The sequence below is a fragment of the Lissotriton helveticus genome, chromosome 4_2, assembly GCF_964261635.1.
Source record: "Lissotriton helveticus chromosome 4_2, aLisHel1.1, whole genome shotgun sequence".
Classification (NCBI taxonomy): Eukaryota; Metazoa; Chordata; class Amphibia; order Caudata; family Salamandridae; genus Lissotriton; species Lissotriton helveticus.
Genome location: NC_136064.1, coordinates 54194183 through 54214692, shown reverse-complemented (window position 1 = coordinate 54214692; position 20510 = coordinate 54194183). Strand labels below are relative to the sequence as shown.

The window sequence follows — 20510 nt, the reverse complement described above, 5'->3', positions numbered from 1 at the left end:
GAACGGTGATGGATCAAACCCAGATCTTTTGACTGGGTGTGTTTGATTGGTTCAGATGCTCCGTCCATCACCACCCCCTTTTGTACCGCTTTTGGCCGCCATAAGTGGGGCAGGGTATGCTCAGACGTGAGTCCCTTGCTCACTTTGCCACTGGATTCAAGCAAGATGGGCTGAAGACGGCTGTAATGCCAGAAACCGGTCCTCGGAAGCTTGTTTCCGGTCCAGGGAAGGCATGGCTTGGCAGTTCGGGCTGGACTGTTCCCATGAGGCACAGGGTCAGACTGATTTGCATATAGCCATGTCTGAACTGGGGTGGCAGAGTGGGCTAAAGAATGGTGATGAATCAAACCCAGATCTTTTGACTGGGTGTGAGTGTTTGATTGGTTCAGATGCTCCGTCCATCACCACCCCCTTTTGTACCATTACATTTTTATCCAGCTTTTTTCACATTTTGCTCCTTTGTATCCTTGTTAATTACGGTCACTGGAATTGCTTGGTGTGTCGCATTAGGTTGTATGTGACACTGTAAGAGGTCACTGCACATTCCACTGCTTGTATATTGAATCGGGCTCTCAGCATCAAGTAGGACAGTGTAAATAATCCATGACTGTATATTTTGTGCGGCGGTCAGAGTGTGTGGGGTCACTGTACATTGATCCTGCCAAGAGATCATGTGTGTCCCACTCATACATTTACACTCATACATTTAATAATGCACACAAAATAGGAATATTTCACTTCCTTCTTTTGTTGTATTTCCCTAACAGTATCTCACCTTCAGGAGTTCCCACGCTGGCGCCTCACACTTTTTTCCTATCTCCGTTATCATTGCATTGAGAGAGGTGATTTGATTGGAAAGTTTGGTGATATTTGCATTTTCCACCATGGTGATTTTCTTATCCATCTCCTTCAGTCTCCCGTGCAGTGTTTGCTCGTTTTCTTTCAGGAGTTGCCGCAGTTTTTCAATTTCAGATTCAAGTTTCTTCTTCTCAGTTCTTAGCTTGTTCTGTCAGAAGCAAAGAAAAGCTGGTTAGATTTTATAAAGCTTCCTATAGGCCTTCCCGAGAGTAGGGGTCCAGGAGGAGGGTGGAGGGGTTGCCTATTCTGATTGACATCACCTTGCACAAAGGCTTTGTCTGAGAGACATCCAGAAAATGACATTTGAAAGAGAATTTAGATTTTTCACAGCCTGGTGGGCAGAAATGTTGTATTTAAAGATACGGGGACTAAGATCATGCAAATCTCCTTTATTGCCAGCTCACAGCACCAACAATCGAAGAATATAGAACTTCAATACCATTCTAATAGGCTATAAAGTTCCCCTGCATGCAGTGTTCTCCCTTTTTTGGCTTACGAACAAGATAGTTTCTAAGATCCATAACTTTCAAACGGAAAACTTAATCAGTGAAAACTTCTTACACTGGAAAAGAAAAACCCAATACAAAATCAATAACTTTTCTCCATCAGGGAGGGTTCCAATTTGGAGGGATAGTCTAAGCCTCTGTGTCTTTAACAAAATCCAGATTTTCTGCCCTCCAGGCTGTGATACAGAGGCTAACATTAAGCAAGTTTAAAGTGCATTTAATACATTGTCAATAAAGCTTGTAACAGGTCAAAAATAGCAACTTTTAAACATATTTTCATTGGACCAATCCACAGCCCCGAGGATATCTATCGGGAAGAGATGTTTAGAGGCTGAGGCACCCCTAAGGGAGTGTACACCAAGCATAGTAATGTCTACACCTGCTTCTTTCATTACTTCTGTCACCCATGGTGCTATGGTTGGGGAGGAAACTGATCTATGAAGCAATTTATAGGATATTAGCAATAGTTCTGTATTTCCTCTCATACTCACAGTCCTCTCATATTCCATCAAACATTGTGCTACACAAAGTCTTTCATTCTCTGTAAATAAGGGGTAGAAAACAGTTGACTCTGTTCGCCTTTTACATAAAAGCTACCCCTTTTTGATTGGTAGACTCTGCTGGTGATGTCTAATGCTTTTATGTCTGAAGTCCATCTAAAAGACACCAGGCATAGCAAGACAGTGAGTTTATAAGAGATACGTTTTGGGGATAATCCAGAATTCTCTCCCCAACTTATTAAGACCTGTAGGACATCTCTAATGTCCCATAATGCAGGATATTTTGCAAAAGGTGGGTTTAGTACCCACATACTTTGCATGAATTTTTTAGTCAATAGGTTTTGGCTCACAGAGACTCTGTCTACAAGGCAGTGACATGCTGCAAAAGCCGATCTGCAAACTTTAACTGTTCTATAAGAAAGAGAGTCCTAATGTGAATAAATCAGATAAGTAATTAACAACATGTACTAAATCAGTTGAAACAGGATTGTAGTTCCTTCAAAGGAACACAGCCATTTCTCCCAAGTCAGTCAAAAAGCTTACCTTGTGCCAGGCACTCGTGACTCCGATATGAGTATACAAGCATCTGCCGAAAGGCCTGGATCTGCCATTGTCTCCTGAAATCCTCCAGGCCATCAGCGTCAGATGTCCATGCTCTACAAGAGGATGTGACTCTCCGTCTGTCTGGGCCTGTAATTACTTCCCTGAAAGTTGGAATTCAGATTGGTAAGCCTATGCTCATTTCTAGTAGAATTGAGAACCATGCCTGTGACCTCCAAAGTGGTATTTTCACTACTGTGACCTCCATGTTCCTGCAAGCACGCAACAGTAGTAGTAGTAGTGGGTTTTGGTAGCATGACAAAAGGAGCGAAAGCATAAGGTGCTAGGCCCTTCCAATTCTGAAGGAAGGCATCCACCCCGAGGCCTGAGGGTCCGGCATCCAGCTGAAAGATTTTGACAGTTGAGTGTTCAATCTGCCCGCAAAGAGGTCCACACGAAGGGTCCCCATATCGACTGGCAACTGAGGAAAATGTCCATGATCAACCTCCTATTGATAGAATCTCTGAAATTCCGGGAGAACAAATCTAACACCATTGCTCTATCCTGGGATATGCTCTGCTGCTACCAACATGGCCTTGCTCAGAAAGTAACTCCAGAAGGCCATGGCTAAATCTGAGGGCCCCCCTTTGTTGACGTATCGGACCACAGATACGTTGTCCATGCACAATGTTACAGAACACTTCATTAAGTCTTTGTTGAAGCAGAGAATTGCAAATGAACCTGCCAATAATTCCAAGCAGTTGATGAGCAACTCCTTCTCCTGATCTCTCCAGCGTCCCCCTGCTGATGAGTCGCCACATCTTGCAACCCACCCCTCAAAACTAGCATCTGATTCTATCACTATCTCCTGGTATTCCCCAAAAATGGCGCCTCCATTCAATGCTTCTTCATTCCTCGGCCACCAAAGTAGTTCCTTCTTTGAATCCAGGTCCAGAGACAGCATTTGAGAATACGATTGACATGTTCTTGATGCTTTGGCTTTGAGTCTTTGGAGCGCACAGTAGATTGCTCTGCTTCTTGACGACAGAAGGCCTAGGATCCTTGCTAGAGCCCACAAGGGGAATTTCTTTCTTCCTAAGAGATTCCTCAATTCGTTATGAAGTTTCCTTAACTTTTCCACTGGCAATTTCTATTCTGCCCTTGTTCTGTTCATGACAAAATCCAAGAACTGCATTTACTGGTTTGGTACCATGCTTGATTTTTTCCCGTTTATGACAAAACCCAGGTGTTCTATTAGGCTCATGGTAAGTTCTGTGTGGGGCGAGACCACTTATCTGGACTGTGCCATTATCAGGATATCATATAAGTAAACTATTAGTCTCACCCATCTCGCATCCCGTGAACCTTGGTGAAACACCAAGGGGATGAGGAAAGTCCGAAAGGGAGACTGCACAATTGCTATAGTCTGCCCATTCAGGTGAATTGGAGAAACTTTTGGTGTGGAGTCCAAATTGGGATGGTCAGGTACCCATCCTTTAGATCTAACCGAGTTAGTCAATCCCCTTTCCTTAGCACATCTCTAAGGAGGTGCACCCCTTCCATTAGTTGTGGTAGACAACCCATTCGTACAACTCTTTTAGATTTATCACTGGTCTCATTCCTTTGTCCTTCTTCTCCACTGGAAAGATATTGCTGATAAAAACCTGTTTCCATTCCCTCTTGTATTGCCCCTTTGGTCAATAATTCCACTACCTCTTGTGTTACTAAGATAGAATCTTCTTGTGAGAATATCAATTCTGGGGGAATTTTCCTTTGTAATGGTGAATCTGAAAATTCGATCTTGTGTCCCACCACTGTGTCTAGGACCAAAGGGTCCTGATTCACCAAGTTCCAGTTTCCACTAAATTGGGCTAGTCTGCCTCCCACCTTTATAGGGGTATCTGAAAGTTGAGCACTGGTACCGACATCGGAAGGCGAGGGTTAGAGACGCGCAACACTTTCACCGGAAGGGTAACTGATCCTCAGCTGAACATTTATACCATCGTTCACTATGGCGTATCTACAGCGATAAAGGGCCCCGTTATATTTGACACCGGACCACGATACTCGAACCCGATGTAGTTTCACGAATTAGAAGCGTTACCAGTTACATCCTTAACGGTTGCAGACTCTACAGATTTAACGTCCTGACCAACGTTTTTCACTAACAGCACTACGGAAGCAATTCCCGATCAGCGTAGTGGTGAAACACAGCCCCTGAGGAAGGAACCAACGTTCCGAAATGCATTGGGCCAGAGACTAAATATGGTTCTGGAGTTATGATGGAATCAAAGTAGAAATTTGAATCTTCATGTTTTGAAAGTAGAATTTATATTTGTTGCTGGTTAAAAAGACGGACAATTATTAATTGTGATGAAATTACATATGAATGATTTATGAATATGTACAGAAAAAAGTTAGAAATTTATGTTATGTTATGATACTATGAGTAAACACTGATATTTAATACCTAAATTTCATGAAGTAATGAGTATGTTTGACAATCAGTAAAAGTTGAAAAAGGGTGAACATTTAGTTCAATAGGCACAGTGCACACTAGAGCAGGTTGATCCTGTTCATGGTCTAATAGTAACATTAATGTGGAGCCAACACATGATTATAGTGTAGCACCCTTGTCCAAACAGGTCAAGTAAATATAGAGTATTAAGTTTGAGGGACTCCTCCCTCTCCATGACCAGACAAGTCAACGCCGTCTCCTCGTCGTGCTTCCACATCCTGCGAATGCTACGCAAGATCTTCCGATGGATCCCCACCGAGACCAGGAAGACGGTCACCCAGGCCCTCGTCACCAGCCGTCTGGACTACGGCAACTCCCTCTACGCCGGAACCACCGCCAAACTCCAGAAGAGACTCCAGCGGATCCAGAACACCTCGGCACGACTCATCCTGGACATCCCCCGCCGCAGCCACATCTCCGGACACCTGAGAGACCTGCACTGGCTCCCGGTCAACAAGAGAATCACCTTCCGGCTCCTCACCCACGCACACAAAGCCTTACACAACCAAGGACCAGGATACCTCAACAGCCGCCTCAACTTCTACGCTCCCACGCGCCAGCTTCGATCGACCAGCCACGCCCTCGCCGCCGTCCCCCGCATCCGAACAGCCACCACAGGAGGAAGGTCCTTCTCCTACCTGGCCGCCAAGACTTGGAACTCCCTTCCGACCCACCTCCGCCTGACCCAGGACCACCTCGCCTTCAGGAAGCAGCTCAAGACATGGCTATTCGAGCAGTAGCGAACCCCCCCCCCCCCCAGCGCCTTGAGACCCTCCGGGTGAGTAGTGCGCTATACAAATGCTCTGATTGATTGATTGATTGAGGGCGCCTCTCACCCCTCTGTGGGTATTTATTTTGAGTATCTGAAAGGTCTTTCATACTTCTTAACTACTGAAAAGCCTCTTTGTCTCCGCTCACTTCTGAAGCCTCTCCTGTGAGTTATTGGTTTCTGTGGGCATAAATGACAAATGTGGAGCAAAGTGTGGGTGCGCAAATCTTGCGCCATGTCCCAGGTAGGGTCTTGAAGAGCTTTGGCCACGGCCGAGGAACTGACCACCTGTTCTCCCAGCCCAGCCAAAAACCCTATCATGGAAAACGTTCTTGATGTCTTTCTAGGACTTCTGAATCGAGCTAAATGCTCCCATGTACTTAGCCATGTCCCTGATAAAATTGTCCCCAGAAACGTAGACCCTGGGAGGCAGCTACTCCTTCTCTAGTGGCCAGTTTGACCAATTTTGGATCTATTTTTAGCAATATGCCTTTTCTTCTCTCATTTGAGAGTGCAGTATTTGTATTCCCCAGGAGGCTGATTGCTCTTTGTGCCCATTGGCACAATTCCTTGGAGTCAAGGAGGGTGTCTTCAAGATATGCCACTTCAGCCATCTCCAACGTCTTTGTGAGTGGGCCAGTAATATTAAATAGACAGTCTTGGCAGGGCTTGAGGCCTTTATCGATACCTTTCCTAGCGCCTTTTCCTCCCTTGGCACTAAGAGCTACCACCTTTGCGTCTAACTCTGAGGTAGACCCAACTTTAACCGGGAGGGAGGGGTGTGGGCTTTCGGATCGAAGACGGGACCTGACCTCTTTTGGTATTTCCTTCCTAAGCCAAAAGGAGAGGTACTCAGCAAAATGCAGCAATGGAGCCAACTCTGGAGACAAGGGGTGTTTGATGAACAGCGGGTCAAACATATTCTCCCCGAATGGGTCAACAATGCGCATTTTTGACCCAGATGCCCTTGATGCCTCCTTAGTTGTACCCATATTCTACACCTCTATCTCCTCAATACCTGAATCAAAGTCGGAGGAACAGGATAGGTTAATTGCATCCCACAATGTTTCATCGCAATCTATGGGAATAGGAACCTCTGGGCCTTTTTCTTGCCCATCTGCAGTGCTAGAGGCACCATCCTTGTCACCGCTAAAGCGTGAAGTAATTTGTTTTGAGGGTTTGGCTTTTTAACTCCCTTAGGCAGGATTTCCCCTGCAGCCCCTACCTCTGGGCCTTAATCGCCCCATCTCTCCCTTCAGGGTGTCCTGGGACAGCAACTGGCCAACCCTTCTTGGAGAGAACCTCTACTTTTTTATTAATTATGTCATCCAGTGTCCCATTACCTTATCTAGTGCCTTATTTAGAAGTTCTTCCAGTCTATCCTTCATAGTATTTTCTGAAGGTTCAAGGGACATGGCAGAAGGTAAATAATATTTAAGATTACTGGGCTCAGTATAGGGAAACAGCTGCTCTGACAGTTCGTTGGACTGCAACTGCCAGAATTCAAGCAGTTTGCCCAATCAGTTAAAATGGCCACTGTAGTGTCTTTACTAAGGTGTCCCAATCTCCTAAAATGGCCCGGCACATACAGAGTTTGGCTGACCATCTCTTAAGGGTCTTTCTTCTAATTGTGTGGTCCTTTCTTTATTGTTGTGCCTCGGATTAGCTCTTTTTTTGGTGTTATTTATAAAACTGTACGATAATTGCGTATCGCACCGTTGCCTTTATTTACATGGGCCAGCAGTCGCTGAGGGGAAAGGAGGGCTGCTGGCATCTTTGTTAAGTAGACAGACTTTCTTCTGTTGCCACGCCAGTGAGATGACTCTACTGGACTGCTGCCGATGGGTGAGCCCCGCTTGCGTAGCTCGACGGCCTCAGTGGGTGGTGACCTTCGTGACTGTCTTTATTTTTGTTTTTTAAGAAGCTCCCGCTACTATGGCAGTGGGGTACGGGCTAACACTTTTCAAAGAAATCTGGCCTGCAGCAATAAGTGGCGTGGGGTCAGTCTTAGAAAAAAAAGATCGGCCCACAGCAAGGGAGTATTTTTCAGCCTTAAGGAGCCGAAAGAAATGCTGAAAAGTTGTGTCGGGTACGGGGAAGTAGGACCTCTGACCCGACGCTGTAAAAGAGGGGAAGTTAAATATAAAAATACAACCACCCTCCTTTCTAGGGTTAGGAAAAGACATTGGGAGACAAGGGATGTTACACATTAAACTGGTTGAGCGTGTTAGTACAAGGGTAGGAGGGGGATATTATTCTTATTTTCTATAGGGAAGGTGGGATATCTCTAGGTGAAAAAACACAGTAAGGCGCTGATTATGATACAGCCTGTACAGGCTCCGACCTTAGGGCAGAGCCTTTAGGGCCGTGTAGAAAGGTGGAATCAGACTATATGGTTACCCCCACTTTTTGCCTGCTGTTTTAATGGTTTTTTACTTAGTTGGACTGGGATCCTGCTATTCAGGGCCCCAGTCTATCTGCTTTCTCTATAAAATGGATTCCATGTACTGTACAGATTGGCTACTAGGTCACCCTTGTGAGCCCCTGTATATGGTACCTTAGGTACCCGGGGCATAGGGACCCCAGAGGCCTACCAGGGGCTGTAGCATGTCTTGTGCCATCCCTGGTTAGCCTTCCAAACTGACACCACAGGTCTTTAATTACAGCTTGGGTAAGGTGGTGTAAGCACCCCTTACTTAGATATAGTATACCTATATCTACCGTATATATAGACACATAGTAACCTATAAGTCACTCCTATGGCAGGCCTTGACAATCCTGAAGGCAGAGAGCTTGGTTTTGTGTAGAGGGTGCCCTAGCATGAGCTGAACCCCTCTGCAGCTTTCAGAACTATCTGCTTATGGCTGTTCTAGGATATATTCTTATGTGCATTATAATCCTTGCGGTTAATGCTAACTTTGGTTTGGCTTTATCAAAACATGTCGTGTAAGGTGTCAAGCACTTTGGAATATTACCCCGCCGCCAGTTAAACAGAGCCCCAGCATCAAAAAATGGATGCTGCTGCCACAGACACGAGTCTGCCCTCCTGCTGCTGGACGACACTCTGGCAGGGGAGGCCTGGAGCTGGATAATAGGTTTCCTGTCTAGGGAGGTACTGGCACCTCCCCAGACAGTTCTGGCGGCAGGGGTAGCATTCCACCTTTCTAGAGGGAGAAGATATGTAGTTACTGGTAAACCCGGTTAAAGTTAAATAGAGCCCCAGCATCACAAAATGGATGCTGGTGCCACAGGCACAAGTCTGCCCTCCTGCTGCTGGACGAAACTCCGGCAGGGGAGGCCTGGACAATAGGTTTCCTATCTAGGGAGGTGCTGGCACCTCCCCAGACAGGCTTCAGTGTATTGGGGCAAGGTGGGATGCATTCAGTGAATGCTTTTCAGACACTGCCTGGGGCACACAAGGTGCTCCATGCATTTCCCAGTTCAAACCGGTTGCTGGGGCGCTCAGCCCCAGCTCTAGCGTGAAACTGGACAAAGGGGAAGGGGTCTAACCACCCCCTGCCCAGGTCCACCCATAGGAGGGACCTTAGAGTTAGTCCAACCCCTAAACTTACTGTAAGTATAGAACCCCAGTCCCTAGGAATTTAGATTACCCTGGACAAAACTCTGCAACATATATCTTGGACCTTTGACATTCCATTTCGACCGGAAGACGGAAGAAATCTCCCTTGTGGTCAAGGAGTGACCACCCTGTTCAAACAGGCACTAACTGCATCTTTGCCCCGGTCTGCATTTTCAAAGCTCCCGCCGGATCCCGAAGAATCTGCGACACAGGACACAGACTTCCAGACATCTCTGATGCTGACCTGCACTCCCAGCAAAGCTGAGACCTGTAGCGGACACGAGAGACGTGGGACCGTAATTCCTGGACATCCTGCACCTTTGCAACTGCACCTACTTCCCGAGGTATCCTGAAGTTGTGCATTGGGTATTTGAAGCCCCTGCCCAAGCACCTTTTGCACCGAAGCTCAGAGGCCTACACTCCACGAGTGTCCCGTGGGCCCGCTTTGTGCATTTCTGCTCGAGGCCCCTTTGCGGTTCCTAGTCCGTTGGCTAGCGAGCCCCCACGATTTTGATTTAGTGAGCTTTCCTGGTTGCTCCAGACATGCTCCCACTCCTCTTCAAAGGAGGAGTCCCTCAGACCTTGTTGGTCTGCACCGAAGCCAATCTTGTCATCTTGCGTGGGTTGCTGTTGTCAAGGCTTGTTGGGTCCAATCCGGAATCCGACACCGCAGTCAACTAGATCCTTCATGGGACAGCTCGAATCCAGGTCCTGGTCGTCATCAGCCTCCTGGTCCTCTTGGCTGAAGAGTCAAGCTTCACCTCTTTCACCTGAAATCACCCGACATCGGATGGCATCTTCTCCTCGCCATCCTGGTCACTGGCTAGTGACCCAGACTCTGTCTCCTCTGCTTCCAGGTTCTTCACATCTCTGATCCACCCGGACACTTTTCCTCTGGTCGCCTGCAGCATTTCTTCGCAGCTCTCCATAGGAATCGACGACCAAACCCGACCCCAAAAGACACCTACGCACCCAGCTTCCCTGGACGAGGTAACACAAGTAGTCTGGTGCTCCCGTGGGTCTTGACTCTCAAAGTGTCCTAGTCTAAAAGGCTTCCATCGTTGTTCACCTAGAAGTGCCCTTAATCTTTAAAATTGTAACTTGTTCGTTCTCCATAGAAAGTCAATGGTGATCTGCGGCTGTGTTTAGACACTGCACGCGTCTCCAGTGGGCCTCCTGCATTCTAACCGTAGGTGGTTATAGCGGTTCTACAGGCCCTTGGCCTACTTTATAACTCTCACGTGGTTCTTATACCACTATTTATTTATTTATTTATTTATTTTATTCGATTTATATAGCGCATTATAACCCAGGGGTCTCTAAGCGCTTGGCAGGTAAGCACAACAGAGTTCCTAAGAGGCCGTACTAGGAGTTATAGCCCATCCCAGGCCTTCTGGAAGAGAACAGTTTTCAACTTCTTCCGAAAAGTCATCAAATTGGATTCCTTCCGCAGATCCACCGGTAGATTATTCCAAACTGCTGGGAGGGATTATTCCAAACTGCTGTGGCCAATCTGAAACGTGGTTGGGTAAGGAGGGTTGCTTCAGCAGATCTTAGCGACCTACCCGGTTTGTATGGAATCAGGCGGGTCTTAATATAACTTGGCGCCTTTCCATAGAGCGATTTGTGAGCAATACAAAGCCCTTTAAAGAGCACCCTCTGCCTTACTGGCAGCCAATGTAACGCGCGCATAAATGGGGATGCATGCGAACTCCTTGGCTTCTTAAAAATGAGCCTGGCAGCAACATTCATCACTACTTGAAGTTTGTCCAAAAGTTTTTGGGGCAATCCTAAATAAAGCGAATTGCCATAGTCCAACCTTGATAATATCATTGCGGACACAGCCCGACTCAAGGTGGAAAAGGACAGTAGTGGCGCGATTTTCCTAAGTTGTCGAAGAAGACCGACACATGTTCCTACCACCATGGTGACTTGCTTCCGCATGGATAGTTTATCATCCACATGAATGCCTAGGCTTTTTACAACCACTGCAGGTTCTGGGGGCGGCCCAAGTTCTCTTGGCCAGAACCCGTCGTGCCAAGGATTACCAGCAATGGTGATCGGTAGGACCTCCGTCTTATCGGGGTTGATTTTTAAGGAGTTCAGAGACATCCAGTCTCTGTATGCTTGAGAATATTTTGCAGCCTTGCTAACGACCCAGGAGCATCATCCATTTGGATAATAATTTGGGTGTCGTCAGCGTAATTATACACCTGACAATCCAATTGATTGAGGAGTGCAATCAGCGGTTGAAGGTATATATTGAATAGAAGGGGCGACAGGGCAGACCCCTGCGGCACTCCACAAGAAATTGGTGTTGCGGTAGAGAGCAGCTCTCCCAGCTGTACTCTTTGCGTTCTCCCTTGTAGGAAAGAGGCAAACCAGGCATGGGCTGTGCCCTGAATGCCGAAATCCCTCAACCGCGACAGGAGTTGTTTATGACACACAGTGTCAAACGCCGCGGAGAGGTCTAACAACACCAGGGCACCAGGTATCTTCCTATCTGTCCTATTCCTAAGCTCATCCAAGATAGACAGCATGACCAGCTCCGTGCCGTGATTCGCACGAAAGCCCGATTGGTTTGGTTCCAACAAACCATTCCTTTCCAGATGATCGGAAAGATCGGACAAAACATGCTGTTCAAGCACTTTGGCGAGGAAAGGAATCTGGGAGATAGGTTTGAAATTTTTCAGGCATTTCACGTCTGCCCCTGTTTTTTTTAACAGAGGAATCAGTTGTGCTTCCTTAAAAGCTAACGGAACCTTGCCTGATGCTAGGGATGAATTCAGGAGGGCCAAAAACTCATCTTCTATTCCTGGCATGGCCAGTTTAAATATTTCTGGAGGGCAGGGGTCAGCCTGCGAGCCAGACTTAACTCGCCCTAAAAGCAATGCCAGTCCATCCTTCGCAATCAAGGGTAGAGTATCCAAAGGACTGTCCACCTGCTTCCTGGCCAAGGTGGTCTGTAGGGAGCAGGCAATTTTGTTGGTAAAAAATCCTGAAATCTCTGACAGTCCTCAAGAGTGAATTCCGGCCTCTGTTCTTTTATCTTCCTGAGTTCATTTAGAACTCCAAAGATTTCTTTTTGTGGATCTTTGGCTGTAGTGATCCTTTCCTCATAGAACTCGGCCTTCCTAGCTATTATTGCCCGTTTATAAGTCGCTAATTCTAGCAAATACAGACTTCGCGCATTAGAATCATAGGCTCTGCGCCAAGATCTCTCCGCCTTACGTAGAATCCTCTTCTTCTCCCTGAGAGAGTCATTATACCAAGGGGATCCAGCACCTCTATTTACTAGGTTGACCCTTCGTGCTGGCGCCACGTGATCGACCGCCCTTCGAAGTCTATCATCCAAATTACTACAAAGAGCATCCGGATTAATCGTCAGAGAATGCTGGGGTGGATTCGCTAGGAGCTGTGCTACCATTTTGTCTCCATTGATGTTCTTCCATTTCCTCACCACCCTCTGCCCTTCCACCGGTTTTGTCTTTTGTAGGTTCATTTGTAGGTACTATTTTAGTATATGGTTTGTGAGGCCCCTAGGGCATAACGTATACTGTGCAACTTATCGTATGCTAATTAAGTTCCTTGTATTGTACTTTTACCTCTGACCTCATAAAGAGTTCAGAGGGGTTGTGTTAAGAATAAATAAATATATATTTGATATATACCTTGTGTGGTGTGCTTTCATTTGGCACTCAAGGGATTATAATTGGTAAAACAACTAGCTTAACTCGCCTACTGAGGTCTTAGCCTGATGACTGCTGGTCCACGCTACCACTAGGATAGCTTACTATAAGGTTGACTTTACAACCTACCATCAATAAGGGTTGTTTGGACTGGCGCAAGGTGCCCACTAGAATAGTGGACATCATATACCAGGCCAACTTTTCACAGGCCGCATCATAATCAGCTGGTTGGTTTACTTTCCGACCACCTAATCAAGATGAGATATAAAAATGGGCGGTCGGAAAGTAAACCGGCCGGTCATTACGGCTGGCTTCCGACGGGCTTGGAAAGCCCATCCGCCAGTTAGCAACTGGCCTGTAATCCCAAGGGCCGGTCTGTCCGACATGGAAACCATGTCAAAAGCATGTTTGGGAGCCCCCAGCAAGGCCTCCTTTGATGCACGGTCTCTAGTTGGAGGCAGAGGGGGCATCTATGGTGCCCCCATGTTGATCCCTGCACGGGGTGCAGGGTGCATGGATGAACCGCACTTTCAATTTCACTATTGGAGCATGCATTACAGTCGATTTACAGACAGAATGCAGGCTCCCATAGTGTTATATAGGCATGCGACTTAACAGTGTTCAGTCGCATCCTAATGAGCCAGTTTGGACCGGCAACATCGAAATCAGCCCTAAGTATTAGTATTATAAAGGCTGTACTTATCGTGTGAGCAGAAGCAACACCGAAAGGGAGAACACTGCATGCGGTGGGACTTTATAGCCTATTAAATGTTTTTGAAGTTCTATATTCTTCAATTGTTGCTGCTGTGAGTTGGAAATAAAGGAGATTTGCATAATGTAAGCTTCCGGGTCATGCCATAAAATCTAACTCAATCAGTTAAAAAGCTTTAGAGCTTTAGTCGCAACTGCCAATGATGACCATTTGCTGAAGACTCGACCATGAGGTTGTCGTAAATTGGCAGCAATTAGGTTAGCATTCGCTGAAGCTACGCGAGTTTTCGTTATGTTGACCGGTTTTCGGAGGCCATTTTGTATTCACGGTCTCCATTTTGAGTGTCTATATTGCCTCGTGGTCACCATGCTCTTTGTCCTACCTCCTTGCTAGTTGACCACATGGTCTGCCCAGCAACAGGCTATAATTAGCTCGTGGTCAAGGTTCGCGCATGCGCAATCAAATCACATCTGTTACTAATCGATCACTGTTGAAAGAGGTTTCCCCAACTGGTCAAGTTGCTAAACTCCTCCCACATGTTGGATGTGTTCCAAAAATGTCCTTATATGTACATGAAATCGTATTGTGTGTGCCGCCTACTTTTTAAACCCATGCATGGGTATAAAAGGGCCATGTGCCTTCTGTTCGGGGTGATACTTCTTGCATTACCGAAGAGTGCTGTTCGAATGTACCACCACCCCATGGGGTCCTAATAAACTTGTCTTTTGTATTCCAATTTCCGTGCCAACTTCTATTCTAAGGTGTCGAGAGTTATTTGCGGTGTATGTAGGCTCGTTAAAACTCTATACCACAAATTGGCGCCCGAATCTGCATCATCAGCGTCTCGGATTGGTCGAGGCGAAGGATTGGAAACTCGCCCTGGACGTGATCGCTGCCAGAAAGAGACCAGAGTCCTGGCATCTATGGCGTTTTCCCTTTCTTTCCGATCTGACCTTCCAGGTGGTGTCAGTCCTCCATTGAGATCTTGATCGTTGGGTTGCCGTGCAGTGGCTGTTTGGTCGATTCGGGAACTTGGCAGTTGGAATCTGGATGGTTGAAACGATTGGTAAGCTTTGGATTGGTAAGGTAGTCTACTGACACTAACTGTGGCTTTTTGAAATTGTATACGTTAGCTAACATTTGGACCTATGTTTTGTATCATATGTGGAGTGCACCTCACATAGACAAGTAATGTGGAGATATTTCTCTGATCTTATATTTATTTGAACGGCACAACTTATGTGAAATACTTTGAGTGCTACTCTACGTATAGTTTACGATCAGAAGAATCACAGCCGGCTCCCAAGACAACTAATAGGAAAATGTATGTTAAATTTGGACTTCCTCCCATAATGTATAGTACGTTATGGCATCGCTACACCAGTAAGGATCCTGAGTTACGCTGGCCAATGCATGGGTCATTTGATTTACGAAAGGTTCAGTATGTGGAGCAGTATTTGTTTCAGCGCAGGTCTAGACAGGATATGTTTGATTGTGTGCGTATGTGGGAGAAAGTGGTGCGTGAGCGAATGAAGCGTGAGCAGGCCTTGGCTGAAAAAGAGCAACGGAAGGCTGTCCAAGTCAAAGCTTTACAGCTACAGGATAAGGAAATAAAGGAGCAAAAAGAGAGGGAGGACAGGGAGCATAATTTGCTGATTAATGGTCAATTCCCTGTTCGAAGCCCTCTTTACCCTGTCCTTAATAATCTACCCGATGATTTTTCATTATTAGATCATTCTCCACCACCATATGCAATGCCTACGGCCCCGGACGTGGACGACGACGAATCCTCTGATGATCGGGATGAAGGGCGGGGTACTCGTTCCATGCTTCCTGCCCCTCGTGCATCAGATTTACGATCTCTCGCTCGTAAAATTAGTCTTAATACTGCGTCTACTCTTGATGTTTTAGCGGGTATGGAGGGGTGGTTGGACAAGGAGCGGTCATATTTTTTGGAACATTTGGCAGCAGAAATTATCGAACGATTTAGGAAATATTTGCCTGAGTTAGGACCTAAAGATGTAGCAGATGATTATCAGAGATTTCGTAATGCTGTTTTTGTTCTCGCAGAGACAGATGATTTTCTTCACCGTCTGATCAAAGTACGAGATTCTGCAACACGACTGCGAGAGGAGAAAAGGGCAGCGAATCCGGCTGCGCTTCAGTCCCCAACCGTGGAAAAGGAAGCCGCTATCTTCGGATCAGATAAGGGTCACGTAATCCTATGCGGGAAGCCGCACCTTTGTATGTCCCTCCTAAAGGTCAAGGTACAGATGATAATAAACTGTCTGTTGATGCAAAGGGTTATTTTATTTACAATTGGGTTTATACCCTGTGGTATAGAACGGATGTTATGGACCTTAAAAATGCATTGCCTGATCCGAGGAAAACCCCAGTGGCTTTCTATGAAGAAGTAGAGAGGGCTATTAGTTCCTGCGTTATGACGTTAGTCGATATTGATCTATTTTTTGGATTGATTTTACACCCTGATATGTGGAGGACTATTCGTAAAACTAATGATAGGGCAAATTTGGGGGCAGAATGGAATGATTTGGAACGATTAGATAGAGAAAGGGAACCCGCATGTAAACCGTGTGCATTAATTTTGGATCTTCCAGTAGCTATTTTGAATAAATTAAAATTGCTCATCCCTCCTAAAAAGATTGATTGGACTAGGTTAGCCTCGTGTAAGCAAAAGGCAGATGAGTCAGTGTCTGATTTCTTTACGCGCTTCGAGGAAGCTTTTCATGACTTTAGCGGTCAATCGTTAACAGATGATACGGTGGGCATCTGTTTGTCGATAAGTATGTAGCAAACCTCTTGCCAGAAATTGCTAAACGATTGAAAGCTAGGGAAAGCTCGTGGACCACTTCAACTCCCGCTTCTCTTTTGACTATGGCTCAATATTATGAGAGGCAGGAGTTGGAGGCCAAAGAAAGTGATGATAAAAAGACGAAAGATTTGAAAACAAAAGGGATGTTGGCTCAGGTTTATGCCCCGCCTGCTAGAGGAAATGATAGAGGTAGACGTGGGTCTCATGGCTCGTCTCATTCTCGTCCTGGTCTCTCTGTAGATCAGTGTGCATACTGCAAACAGTTTGGGCATTGGCTTTCAGATTGTCCAGTGTTGCGTGCCCAGCAGAATCAACGTGGCCGAGGCCAAGTTAGAACCAGAAACGGATATTCAGGCCCTTGAGGGAGTACAAATGATCGTGCTAGGTTTGAATCCAGTGGGCGTAGACAGGATGGGTACAATACTTTTGATAGGCGAAATCAGTACCAAATATCTGAGTGTGGGTCTCCTGAATTCCAAGATGCTATTCATGCATAGGATTGCCTAGGATGGGGTATGGAATCGGTTGAAGTTCCAGTAGATCAGAGGGGTCCATATATTACAGCACATGTTTTGGGTTCCACTGATCAGTTTCTGGTCGATACAGGAGCTACTCGTAGCGCCTTGTCAAAACAATTGGTTCCGAGGGCTCCCCTGTCTGGCACAACGATTACATCGAAAGTGTTCGATGGAACACCTTCCCTTAGCCCATTGTCACAACCACTTCCATTCCACATTGATAAGTTCATTGCTCCCTGTCCATTTTTGTGGTCTCCAAATACACCAGATAATATTGTGGGCCTTGATATGTTAAAACACTTTAGAGCTACAATACGCTGCTCCCCCGAAGGGGTGCGTGTTATTTTGAATGAGAATTATCCAGTGGTTGAGAGATTGTGTCTTGTTAAGGAAGATGCTGCATTAGCTTCCCTCCAGAGTGTTTTGTGGGCCACTTCTGATACTGATGTAGGACAAATGGTTATTCCTCCTGTCCATGTTGCCCCGGGTGCCACAATATAAGATTTTACGAGAAGGAGAAGAAGCACTGACGCATATTATTAGGGATTTGATTGAGGTTGGTGTTGTGGAAGAAGTCCCCTAAAATGTTTGCAATAGTCCTATTCTCCATATTTTGAAAAAAGACACTGATACTAGGATTTATCGTTTCATTATTGATCTGAGGGAGGTGAATAAAATTGTAGTGCCCAATATCCAGTGGTTTCGGATATCACTACTCAGCTTACTTTGGTTCCTCCCAAAGCTACTACGTTTTCTGTTATTGACTTGAAGAACGCTTTCTTTTTGATCCCTATTCACCCTGATAGCCGATATCTATTCGGGTTCACTTTGAATAATCGATCGTACAGATTTTGTAGAGTTCCTCAAGGCTATACGGAAAGCCCAAGTATTTATAGTCGGGCATTGAAGAGGCAGCTCGATTCTTTCGGGTTACCGCCAGGAGTGGCTCTCATTCAATATGTCAATGACTTATTGTTGGCAGCCGACACCCCTAAACAATGTGAGAAGAGTACTTTATCTTTGCTCTCTTTTCTTGCCATGCACCATCATAAAGTGTCACGAAAGAAATTACAATATTGTAGACCGAATGTGACCTATTTAGGTCATCTTCTGTCTAAGGAGGGGTGTGCACTCACACCAGATCGTATTCAAGCAATCTTAGACACACCAGTGCCTTCCACTCAGAAAGATGTTTGTGCCTTCATTGGGTTGACTTCATTTTGTAGACAATGGATATTAGGATTTTCACATATTGTAAAACCCTTGTTAGCACTGTTGTCAAAAGACACTCCGATTCCCCTTTCATGGACAGATGAATGTCAGAATGCTTTCCATCAGTTAAGACAAGCTCTTTGCTCTGCACTAGTGTTAGGTACACCAGATTATACAAAGACCTTTACACTTTATGTACAATAGAAAGATGGGTGCGCATTGTCAGTTTTAGTGCAGACACACGGTGATAAACAGCGTCCTTGTGCATACTTTTCAGCAGTACTTGATCCTGTTGCACGAGGGTTACCTGGGTGTTTTCGATCAGTTGCAGCAACAGCTGTATCTATAATGCAAAGTGAAGGAATAGTTTTGTCGCACAAATTGTTGGTGCTAGTACCCCATGCAGTAGATGCTTTGTTGAATCAAACAAAAACACATCATTTAACTAGTGCCTGTCTGACAGGATATGAATTACCTTGCTGGTGCCTCATATTACTTTGAGGAGGTGCGCGACCTTAAATCCAGCTACTTTGCTGCCATATCCTGCATCCGAGTCTCAGTCGAAAGAATCACACGATTGTATTTTTCTTACTGAGGAACAAACAAAGAGTTGCATTGATTTGCAAGATACGCCCCTTGCAGATGTTGAGGGAGAACTGTGGGTTGATGGATCATGTTTGAAATGGCCAGATGATAAAATAGGGCAAAGTAATGCTTTCGCTGACCAAACAGCTCACGAAACTGCGATGCGACAAAATGTTGCCCCATGTATGTGGTAAAATCTCAGGCTGAGAGATGGCATGATGCTAGAGAGGAAGTGTTAGACATACAGAAGTCTGCTTCTGAAGCAGAACTCGAGCAGTGGTCTACAGAAGGAGTACTGGATGATGAAGGTTGACTTTTATTTCCAATTTTCTAAACACACGAAGAACAACAGCAGCCGACGCGTGTTTCGCCCACTGGGCTTTTTCAAGGCCCTGAATTGAATATGTATTGTTTTAGTGGGCGAAAAGCGCGTCGGCTGCTGTTGTTCTTCTTCGTGTGTTTGGAAAATTGGAAATAAAAGTAAAAACGGATAAGACCTGATTCAGGATTGTGCTTGAAACTTTATTGAAAGGACACTTGACAAGGACAATTTGAACGCATCTTGTGAAAGAATCTCCACCATTTTTTGTCTCACTATCTTATTGGATCATAGATATAGTGAGCAGGTGTGCTCTGATGTACTGTGGTTGATCATTGTTTTATTACTTAGATGAACTCTTTTGGATGTTCTGTGGTTTGTTGATGTATATACAATACCATAGCATGATTACACTGATAAAACCTTTGTTTAGGAAGAGGCTTACACCAGGCTTGCTCAGTCTGATGGAAGTATAGATCATTACCGATCCCAGCATGCACAACCCACAGAGCTACACACCCACACAGAAGCACGCATACATTTCCCGACTCACACACAAACCTTGTACAAACTCACAGGTGAATATCCTCAGTCCATGCATGCACAGACTCACAGCACAGAGGCACACATCCATGCATATATATACTCCCACACAGATGCATATAAAGTCACACAGATCTAGAACCCCAGATCCATGCATACACACTCTCAGAGGTGCACACTCATACAAATGCACACATGAATGTGCACACACACACACACCTTGTAAAGACTCACAGATGGATATCTTCAGTCCATACAGGCACAAAATTACACATCCATACATATATATACTCACACAAAAATGCATATAAAATCTCATGGTTGTGTAACTCCAGACTTATGCATATATAAACACCTTGTGATACGCAAACTCATAGAAGCATCCACATTCGTAAGTACAAACCCACAGACTAAAGCATAAACAACCCTCAACCACACATGCACATAGACACACACATGTATTTGCATACTCTGTGTCTCAAAACCTATATATGCATACACAAGCACTAATCCAAGCCCAAAAAACAGACAGATATAGAGATGCTCAGACATGCATGCACTCCATCAGATAACTCCAAGGCCATCCATACTTGAACAAATACTTAGACACGTGTCTAAGTGTGAACATGCACGCACACACATATGCACGCACACACACACATACACACACACACACACACACACACTGGCACGTACTCACAGTCAGATAATGCCACACCTGCGCACATACTCTAACACACACAGTGAGAGTGTGTAAGTACTACCTTAGTATCAGAAGAGTAATTCTTGATTTTATGATTTTTAGGATGAATCCTTGGCCGATTGCAT

At 45.5% G+C, this 20510-nt stretch overlaps 1 protein-coding gene across 1 annotated transcript in view; it reads right to left on the bottom strand.

The window, feature by feature from the left end:
- Window positions 1-20510, bottom strand: part of LOC144752036 (E3 ubiquitin-protein ligase TRIM39-like) — a 179768-nt gene that overhangs the window by 133638 nt on the left and 25620 nt on the right. The window contains exon 3 of the mRNA XM_078639988.1: window positions 776-1006. Within this exon, the coding sequence (XP_078496114.1) occupies window positions 776-1006 (231 nt within the window). The remainder of the gene's footprint in view (window positions 1-775; window positions 1007-20510) is intronic.